Source organism: Balaenoptera musculus, chromosome 2, assembly GCF_009873245.2.
Source record: "Balaenoptera musculus isolate JJ_BM4_2016_0621 chromosome 2, mBalMus1.pri.v3, whole genome shotgun sequence".
NCBI classification, from domain to species: Eukaryota; Metazoa; Chordata; class Mammalia; order Artiodactyla; family Balaenopteridae; genus Balaenoptera; species Balaenoptera musculus.
This window is the reverse complement of record NC_045786.1, coordinates 91890125-91900662: the sequence shown is the minus strand read 5'-3', so window position 1 is coordinate 91900662 and position 10538 is coordinate 91890125. Positions and strand designations below refer to the sequence as shown.

The following is a 10538-nucleotide window of genomic DNA, read 5'->3' as shown; positions in this document are numbered from 1 at the left end:
ACCAACCCACACAGTCTCAGCTTCCCTGAGCCTGTTTCCTCAGCTGTGCAGCGGGGATGCGCATAGTACTTACCACCCCAGGTGGCTGTGACCACTAAAGAAGGTAATGAATACAACAGATGACACCTGCCTCAATAATGTGGACACTCTGGTTCAGAGCCTCACGGGCTCCCCACATGTAACAGGGTGAAGTCTGGATACTTAGCTAGGTGCCCAGTTCAGATCAGTAAAGGCTGGCTCCTGACTTCCCAGGCATTCCCCATGTCTGCCTCTAGTCCACGGGGCCAGCCCGGTGCACCTGAGCACGTCTGACTCCAGGCAAGGAGGCTGCTGCTCTGTGCCCCCAGCTCCTCACCCTTCAAAATGTGTGCTGACCACACCAGTGGTCACGAGGCACCAACTTGTCACTGGCCCCTCACCAGAGAGTGTCCCACCTCTTCAGGCCTGGAAGAGGGAAGACAGAGGAGAGAAGATTCCATTTCCAGACATTTCAGCATTCCCCAGTGGATAAACACTGTAACCACTAGGTACTGTCTTAAATCTAAGGGTCACCATAGAGCTGAGCCATTGTCAGTGCCTGACCGTCTGTCTAGTTCCTCTTTATTGGAGTGGCCAGGACACGGCGGGTAGGAGGAGCACACTGGGGACTCTGCTTCCAGCAATTAAGACCTCCAGAAATTTGGGACTCAAATTTGGGAGTCGGTGGAGAGCACTGCGGAAGCCCCTTGCCTCCAGACCCGCTGTTGGAGTAAGGGCTCGGCCGGGCCAGAGTGTGCGGCAGGGCGTTGCGTGCAGGTCCTCTCCTTCCAGCTCCCTGAGGGCACGCGCTGCGCGGGAGAGGGAACCGCGGCCTGGGTCTTTCCTGCCTTCGGGGCCTCGGCAGCTTTTGAACCCGAAGCCCGGAGGACTAGGACGGCCCTAGCTCAGGCGCCCTCTCCAGGGTGGGGGTCCGCACGCGCCCTCCCAGCCCCCTCGCTGCAGGGGCGTCCGCCCCTCTCCACGCCCCCGGCCTGGGCCCGCCCCCGCGCCTGTGTCACGGCGGGGCCGGGGGCGGAGAGCGGCCGGGCGGGACATCCGGCCCAGGTCCCTCGCCGCGCCCGCCCGCTGCCCGCCGCCCGCTCCGGCGCCGCAGCCCGGGAGTCGGCCACCCCCGCGCGCGCCGGGGCCTCCCGCCAGCGCTCCGCTCCCCTACCCCCTCCCGGCTCCGCGGGCCCAAGCCCTCGGGCCCGCCCCCAGCCCGAGCCCGCCTCTCGGGCAGCCTTCGGATCGGCCGGGCCAGCGCAGGCCCCCGCCCCGGGAGCACGATGTTCCCCCGCCCGCTGACCCCGCTGGCGGCCCCAAATGGCGCCGAGCCCCTGGGCCGGGCGCTGAGGCGGGCCCCCCTGGGCAGGGCCCGGGCCGGGCTGGGCGGGCCGCCCTTGCTGCTGCCGTCCATGCTGATGTTCGCGGTTATCGTGGCCTCCAGCGGGCTGCTGCTTATGATCGAGCGTGGCATCCTGGCCGAGATGAAGCCCCTTCCCCTGCACCCTCCCAACCGCGAGGACGCGGTCTGGCGTGGGACGGTCCCCAGGCCTGGGAGGCTGTCCCTGGATGCGGGGGACTCGGACTTACAGGTGAGGCAGGACGTCCGTAACCGGACCTTGCGGGCAGTGTGCGGACAACCAGGCATGCCCCGGGACCCCTGGGACTTGCCGGTGGGGCAGCGGCGCACCCTGCTGCGCCACATCCTCGTGAATGACCGCTACCGCTTCCTCTACTGCTACGTGCCCAAGGTGGCCTGCTCGAACTGGAAGCGGGTGCTGAAGGTGCTGGCGGGCGTCCTGGACAACGTGGACGTCCGCCTGAAGATGGACCACCGCAGCGACCTGGTGTTCCTGGCAGACCTAAGGCCTGATGAGATTCGCTACCGCCTGCAGCATTACTTCAAGTTCCTGTTTGTGCGGGACCCCTTGGAACGCCTTCTCTCTGCTTACCGCAACAAGTTTGGCGAGATCCGAGAGTACCAGCAGCGCTATGGGGCTGAGATAGTGAGGCGGTACAGGGCTGGAGCGGGGCCCAGCCCTGCCGGGGACGATGTCACCTTCCCCGAGTTCCTGAGATACCTGGTGGACGAGGACCCTGAGCGCATGAACGAGCATTGGATGCCCGTGTACCACCTGTGCCAGCCTTGTGCCGTGCGCTACGACTTTGTGGGCTCCTATGAGAGACTGGAGGCAGATGCCAACCAGGTGCTGGAGTGGGTGCGGGCACCGCCCCATGTCCGATTCCCAGCTCGCCAGGCCTGGTACCGGCCGGCCAGCCCCGAAAGCCTGCACTACCACCTGTGCAGTGCCCCACGGGCCTTGCTGCAGGACGTGCTGCCTAAGTATATCCTGGACTTCTCCCTCTTTGCCTACCCACTGCCTAACATCACCAGGGAGGCCTGTCATAAGTGACCATGGGTGTGAGCCAGCAGTTGTTGGGGATTGGTTTTGACAGTGCCCCCTTCTGTGTTGCCATACAGAGAAACCCTGGCTCTGGGGCCTGGGGCTTCTCCAGATGCCTAGGTGGAAAGAATTGCCCTTGGAAGTTCCTCGTCCAGGGTGGGTACACACAGTGGTTCAGAGGCCAGGGTTGGACAGGTGGCCTGGTGCTCTCCATAGGGGGATTTCTTGGGAGCCAGTGTGATCCTTCTTGCCCTGGCAGGGCTAGATACCAGTTTGCTAGTGTAGCAACGCATCTCTTCTCAAGACTGGCTCCACGGCCCTGCCTGCAGGGATTGTGCAGTCCACTTGAGCCACCTTAACTTAACCTGTAGCCAAACCCAGAGGAGGCAACCATCAGGAGATGACCACAGCGGGGGACCCTGTGGCTCTGATCACCCATTCATCCACTCCATGTGCCTCAGGGCTGGAGTCAGCAGTCGTGCCTTATAAATGACTTTTGTATCTTTCCTCTTCAGACTTAGAATTTCCTACACTTGCCGGGTTCTTTCCCTTTTTTCCAAGGAAAGGAAAACTGAAAGGGCCCTTCCAGGACCTGGCCCTGCAGCATCCAAAGACCCCTGTGCCCAGCCTCTTCTTGGGACTCTGGGCACTCTCTCCCGTCCCCCAGGATAGTGACTGTGGCTTGTGTATCTGGCTGCCACTTTTCTGATGCATTTATTTAAAATTTGTACTTTTTGATAGAACCTTTGAGAAGGCTTTGTTTTCCTAATAGCTGAATTTTTAATAAAGCCATTTTGTATACAAAGTCAACATCTCTGATTCTCCCTCTGAGCTCCTGTGTGTCCACCAAGTCCCCCTATGTCTCTTTCCCCAGGTCAGGAGAGGGAGCTTGAAGGTAGAGAAAGTAAGATAAGCTGTAACTTGCTAGGGCTAGTGCAGTGGGCCATCGTCATACCATGGAGCCTTTGGGAGCTTCCCATAAGCCATACCGGATCACTGACTCAGCTTCTGGGATGCCACCAAAGGGCAAGCCCCATTAGGAATGGCTCCAGGTCTAGAGCACGTCTACACGATTATTCCCTGAAGCTAAGTAAGAGATATACCTCCTCTTAGGTAGGAATACTTGACGGAGGAGGCCCTCAGATGAAAAAGGGGATCATTGTGTGAACAAGGGGAGGTTATTCCTGGCATTGAGAATTATAAGGAAGGCAAGGAGGTTGAGTGAGGGGCGGGCTTTTGCTGACTTAGATTCAGAGGAAGTTGTGGGCAATGTGGGAGGAATACAGTCAGGGTAGCAGAGGACAGGCCTCAGTGTGACCCGTTCCCCACTGCTCTCCAGAGATCCCAGACCCACCAGGGGATGGAGAATAGGAGGCTGGGCCAGCCATGCCCATGGGAGAGATTCAAGGTCAGAGCTGGCTTTTCTCTGTTAGTCCTATCTCATACATCCCCAGTGGGAACTGCTGTACTTCGGGGACCTGGGGCTGTGGTGAGAAGTGGTGCCCAAGGGGGTGAGGGACGGAGGTGGGAAGAGCCTCCTTGCCAATGTTACTTATACCTAGCCTTGCTATTGGCCTGACTTTGGAGGAGTAAACCAACCATATCCCCCAAATTTGGGGGAGGGGGCTCCTATAGGCACTCGTGTTTCTCTGCCATGACTCCCCAGGAGGCCTTAACTGATCCCCTGTACAGGACCTGATCCTCAGGTTCTGGGATTTCACATTTGGCCCTGGGGATTTCACCTCAGATAGCACCTACCATGCGCTGCTGTATCTGTCCAGTTACTTGTCAGTCTCTCCCACCAAGAATGTGAATTGTGAAAAGTTGAGACCGTGTCTGTCCTGTTCACGTGACATTCCCAGAAGCTAGCCCGAGGGGCTGGCAGGAGGTCGATGACCCAACAGAACCAAGGTGTACATCTTGCTGCAGGACAGACGGCACTGTGCTTGGAGTCATCTGGACCGATCAAGTCCCACCTCTACTCCTCACCAGCTGCCTATCTCTCGGAGCCTCCACGTGTTCCTCTGTATCGTGGGAATAATAATGCCTATCTTATGTAGATCACTGTGAGAATGAAGACAAAATGAGTTAAAGGGCCCATCCCAGCAGCTGGCTCAATAGGTGTTCTCTGAAGTGCTAGTTGAACACCTGATCCCTCAGAGACCTGTGGGGACAAGGGAGAAACCAGGACACTGCGTCCACCCAGCATTGGAGACCGGAGCTGCCTCTGGGCAGGGCTCCTCTGACCCATGACCCACTTCCTCTGCTAACCAGTCAGATCTTCTCTGAGCTTCTGGCCCCTCAGGAGCCTCCCACCCCCAGCTTCTTCCTCCTTGGCTGGGAACTGCCACTCCGGACCCATAGCAGCTACTCAGTCCCCCTCCCAAGGCCCTGCAGCCTGGAGCCCAGCTGCTGTGTCTGTTTCATCTCCTTTCAACCTCACAACAGCCCGGTTCCACAGGTGCTATCCTGTTTTACAGACGTGGAAACTGGCACAGAGAGAGTTAAGTATCCTGCCCGAAGTCCCACCCAGGTCTGTGTGCCTCCCAATTATGGGAGCAGGTGCAACCCAGGTCCGTGTGCCTCCCAGATTATGGGGATGGGGGGGTGATGTGGAGAGTGACCGAGAGAGAGAGGAGACAGAGAGAGAGATTATGGAAGGTGGGGGGAGAGAGAAGAGGGGATGGGAAGGTTAAGGAAGATGAAGGGTGAGAAGGGTGAATGGGGGTGGATTTAGGGGTGTTTGCACACATTCTCCCTCTGCAGTTCTTTCATTCCTTCATTTGCAGAGAACCCAATTCAGCTCAGCTGACATTTACCAGTCCCTGCCCTGGAGGAGTGGGAGACAGATGAAGTCCTTGATGTGGTTAGCTCCTTGGCTACTCTCTGCCAGGCGGAAAAGGGTGCCAGGCCACAGAGCATCCTGACAGCCAGAACCAGACACCTGTGGTGTGGGGAGGAAGGTCTGAGGTAAGAGGGACAGGGCCTCCTGAGGTGAACTGCCACCTACCATCGTTCTTCTCCCTCGAATCAGCCCCTGAGGAACTTAATTTGTCATCTACCTTTCCTTTCAGGAAAACGGACTTCTTAAAAGAAGCTGCCACGGAGGTGGCAGAGAGTTGTGCGGGTCCAGCTAGCCCTAGTGGGGCTTGCCTTACAGTGGGCACCCGGGCCAGAGCTGGGGGTGTGTGACAGGCTCTGGGTCACCAGGAGCAGGGCAAGGGCACTCTCGGGACTAGACGCCTGGGCTGTTTCTTCTTGGGATTCTCCCTTTCACTGGGTCTGCCCTCATCCCCACATGAAGCCAAGCCCTACGCCACTGCCTGGTGACTCTGAAGAAGAAGTCCCCAGACAACTGAGTCCTCCTGGGCAAGGGGGATGAGGCTAGCAGCTTAACTTCTCTCAGCTGAGGGTGATGAACAAGGAGAGGGGAGGAGCCCAGAGGGGCCCGGCCCTCCAGGTCTGGGTCCTGACTCCACCTCCAGGCTCCACTTCTGGTCCATCTTCCATGGCGTCTGAAGCTACTGCCCAGAGACCACCTCCCCTTAGATTCTAAGGTCCTTTCCCCTCCCCTTCCCCCTCCCACCTCTGTCCCACACCCACCGCACGGACCCTCTGCAGGAAGCAACAAGGTCCAAGTGGAGTCGCTGACCTGCCCTCTGGGCAAATACAGAGCCCTCCCCTTTCCCAGAGGCTGAAAGGGGACCAAGCCGGCGGGCCCCCTCCCAGGATGGATCCAGTGCTTTTATTTATCGAACCAGTCCCTGCCTGGCTTCAAACAAGAGGAAAGACATTCTTTCTCTTCCTAAAGGGAAATAAGAATTAACGATAGGTACTCTGAATTGAGAGCACCTGTGCCAGCCGTGCTGTGAAGTACTTTACACGCATCATCCTCTTCCTTCTTACAACAACCCAGCAAGGTAAGTAAAAGTATTCCCATTTTATAGATGAAGAAAGTAATCCTAAGTGACTTGCCCAAAGAGGTGGTGGCGTTGAGATGAAAATCCAGCTCCGTCGAATGCATCACGAATTATCCAGCTCATTGCATTTGCTGATAAGCATTGTGTTCATTTTCTCTAATTTTTGTGTCCTTCTCCAACCCTCTTTCCCAACACTCCACAGACCTCTCCAGCTATTATAAAATTCTCCAGATTTGCCCACCCTGAGACTCTACTTTCCAGTAGATCCAGACCATGAATATAGTATTTCTGTTTCTTTCTCTTTTTTTTTAATTTATTTATTTTATTTATTTATTTTTGGCTGTGTTGGGTCTTTGTTGCCGCGCACGGACTTTCTCTAGTTGCGGCGAGCAGAGTCTACTCTTCGTTGTAGTGTGCGGGCTTCTTATTGCGGTGGCTTCTCTCGTTGTGGAGCACGGGCTCTAGGTGCGCGGGCTTCAGTACTTGCGGCACACAGGCTCAGTAGTTGTGGCTCACGGGCTCTAGAGCACAGGCTCAGTAGTTGTGGCTCACGGGCTTAGTTGCTCTGCGGCATGCGGGATCTTGCCGGACCAGGGATCGAACCCGTGTCCCCTTCATTGGCAGGCGGATTCTCGACCACTGCGCCACCAGGGAAGCCCTAGACCATGAATATAGTAGATGTTCAGTTCGGGTCTTCCAAGAAGCAGATGCCAAGGCAGAATTAGACGTGCAAGAGATTTACAGGAGAGGGGCTTCCCTGGTGGCGCAGTGGTTAAGACTCCACCTGCCAATGCAGGGGACACAGGTTCAAGCCCTGGTCCGAGAAGATCCCACATGCTGCAGAGCAACTAAGCCCGTGCGCCACAACTACTGAGCCTGAGCTCTAGAGCCCATGAGCCACAAATACTGAGCCCGCGTGCCACAACTACTGAAGCCCATGCAGCCTAGAGGCGGTGCTCCACAACGAAGAGTAGCCCCCGCTCACCACAACTAGAGAAAGCCCCTGCGCAGCAACGAAGACCCAACGCAGCCAAAAATAAAATAAAATAAAAGAGAATTATAGGAGAAAACAGCTGTGAAGGATAAAGGGGGAAGGGAGCAGGAATAGGCAGGAAGTGTCTCCTGACACTTGTGAAAGGAGAGCGGGAAGGAAGAATCAGGTGGGAAGAGTCTCAGATTACAGTGCAGTTCTAAGAAAATCTCAGCAAGGCTAGTGGCAAAGGTTGCCTATTGGAGGAGTCCTCCACTGGGCAGAAATGGGGGGACCTGAACATTGAAGCAGACTGAAAGGTGCAACGCCTGGGGACTATCAGCCAATTACACTTCTCACAGCAGGTTCTCTTGAAAGGAGATGTGAGCAGGGCACCTCCCCAGCTGCCTCACAGACCCAGCTTGGCTACTCCAGCTTACGGGCACTGGTCCCCATAGGTTCTGTTGACATAACGACCTTTTCAACAAACAGAAAACAGCTGTTGGCCTAGCAAGAGCCTCTAGATGTCTGGGGGATCTTGAACTAAACTCTTCCCCATGGCCATTCCTTGGCTTTATAGCAGGACTGCTGGCCCGGCTCTTCTTCTGGGCTTTGGAAGACATGTGCCATCATCATGCCCAAATGCCCATACTGTAATTTTCAGGATGTTTTCTTTGCAGTTTACCCAACTCACTGCAGGTTTTGATTACCTTTGGTTTGTGTCACTGTCATGAATTGGGTGGATATTGATGATCACCTTAGCTTAGCTCCCATCTCTCATAGGCTCACATCCTTTCAGCTGAGAGCAGATTCACCCAAAAACTGAGTCTGACTGCTGGAGCCCCAGACTTCCCAGGGGATACAGTCTAGGCTTCCTCCCAACATGATCATCCAGCTGGACTTAAATGCCAGGGGCAGCCTGAGAGGGAAGCAAAATTCCCCTAAAGGGAGCTTCTAGGGATCTTCATGCCCAGGAGCACCAGGTGTTCTGCAGAATCCCCCTGCTGAGCTCTTCATACTGCCTGGTCCTGGACCCCTCTGCAGAGGAGTCCCCACAGAAACAAAGAGAATCACAGCATTAGTCCTGATTGTGCCATTGTGAGGAGATAAGGAGGACCAAGGTCACGCCAGGTCTTCTTCTGCCCCTCAACCCTCCAGCAGGAAAGCTTTGCCAGCCTCAGCCTTTGGGTGGGGCTTGGGGGACAGAAAGACATGAGGGGCTTGAGGAGCTCAGGAAGGAGAAACCTGTTGTATTACTCCTACCACTGGCCCTGCCGTGCCCCGAGACCTGCTGGGCCACTACTTCAGTGACTGTTTGCAGATAGAGGGAGCCAGGTTTCAATCTCACAGCAGCCCAAGGGGCAGGAAGTCATCAAGTATCCACTGGATCATTTCTCCATCTGCAGCCCTGGCGAGTTGAGCTGCCCCTGAGACCCCCACCAGAGCCCCAGCAGAGTCCCAAGAGTCCAGGCACTGTGGCCAGAGGGGCCATCAGAACAGAGGAGTCCATGGGAGCCGGGGTTCAGGCTGGCCCCTGAGTGCTGCTGAGGGCCACAGGCTCCCTGGAGGAAGGCCCAAGAACAGCGGGTTTGGCTAGGCAGGGGTGGCGGGAATGGGGCAAGGCTTTCCGGTTGAGGAGCTAAGCCAAACTGGGCGCCAGCTGATCCCTGGAAATCCAGGTATGCCTCCCTCACACACACACCCCTCCCCGCCTCCCAGTGAGAGAAGCTATAATGAGCCTCTTCTACAGAAACTGCTGGATTCAGTGGCAGGCTCGTCCCCTGGAAGGTGGTGGTGGGGGGGGGGGTTGTCTCCTGCTGCCTAAGTGCAAGTGTCCAGAGATAAAAAGAGAGCTGCTCTGATAGATGAAACGGAAGACTGGCCTAACTAAAGAAGGAAAGCCAGGAGGGAAAAGCCAGCACCTGTGCAACTTTGGGGGAGGAGTCTTCGATTTTTGTCCACTGAGACTGCCCTCAGCCCAAGCACATACAGATAACAAAATGACTAGATGGAGGACTGGGGGAACGATGGGCACAGAGGAAGAACAGAACGAAGAAGGGGACCCAGAGTCACAGCTCAGATGCCTGGCCCTGCCTGAGGCTTTTCTCAGCCACTGGCCAGTTAGCCCCTTCCTCCTCTGAAGTCCCATGGTCCCTAGTACATACTTCTAGGAGAGCTTTCAACCCATGGTGATACTTGTCTACCCCTGCCCTATAGGCCGGGAGTTTCCCAAAGACAAGGGCCAGACTTTGTTTCTCTTTGTATTTGTAGCACATCGTAGGTGCTCAATAAAGGTTGAATAAGTGGAAGGTCAGATGATTAGATGGATGAATACATAGATGGATGAATACATGGATGTATGAATGGATGGATGGATGGATGGATGGATGGAGGGATGGATGGATGGATAGATGTGTAAGTGTGTGTGTGTGTGTACATATATGAATGGGAGGATGAATGGCTAAATGGATAAGTAGTTGGATGGATGGATGGATGGAAGGATGGATGAGGAAGTACATGGATGGATAGATGGGCAGCAAGGGGAATAGAGGAAGAAGAACTTCTGTAGGAAGAGAAATCAAGAATCACAGTGAACATTTATCTGGTGGTTAGCATATTGCTTCTTAAAACGAGAAGCCTGGAAGGAAGGAGAGATGTTCCACTAAGGAAGCAATAGCACAGGTTTGGGAGATGGAGGAAACAGCTGAGGCAGGGCTAGGTCCTGGGCTTGCTGAGATATAGGAGGGAAGGGGTGCCACCCAGACTGGCAGGAACATAGGTGAGAGACAGATGTCATGAAAAGTAAAACCAAGAGAGGAGCCTAGGAGTCAAAGCGTGACCATGTGAATTCCCCAAAGGGAGGAACTTTCGACAGTCAAATGGCTTCCCTAAAGCAGAGGTGAAAGGGGGCCGTGTTCATTTGTTCCTAACCCATTTAGGCTTCCAGAGGAGGTGGGTCACAGCCTCCAATGGTTATTTGGGAGGGAGTCCCTTAAGGACACAGAGTGACCCGATTCCTACATTCCAGACTGTGCCACATGCCTCTGATGATCTGGAGCAAGTCCCTTCTCTCTCAGTTTCCTCACTTGTTACCTTCTCTACTTTGTGGAGTTATGGGGACTTGCAGACCACACGAGGAAAGGAGTTCGGCATGGCATAAAACTCTGCACAAACAGAAGGCTGGAGAGCGGCAGTGGGATGAGAGCTTAGTAGTCCTAGATT

At 55.5% G+C, this 10538-nt stretch overlaps 1 protein-coding gene across 1 annotated transcript; it reads left to right on the top strand.

The window, feature by feature from the left end:
* Positions 1-1129: 1129 nt before the first annotated feature.
* Positions 1130-3231, top strand: CHST14 (carbohydrate sulfotransferase 14). Its single transcript, XM_036839344.1, has one exon. It carries the CDS (start codon positions 1305-1307, stop codon positions 2433-2435), a length of 1131 nt encoding a protein of 376 aa, XP_036695239.1. The 5' UTR covers positions 1130-1304; the 3' UTR covers positions 2436-3231.
* The last annotated feature ends 7307 nt before the right edge of the window (positions 3232-10538 follow it).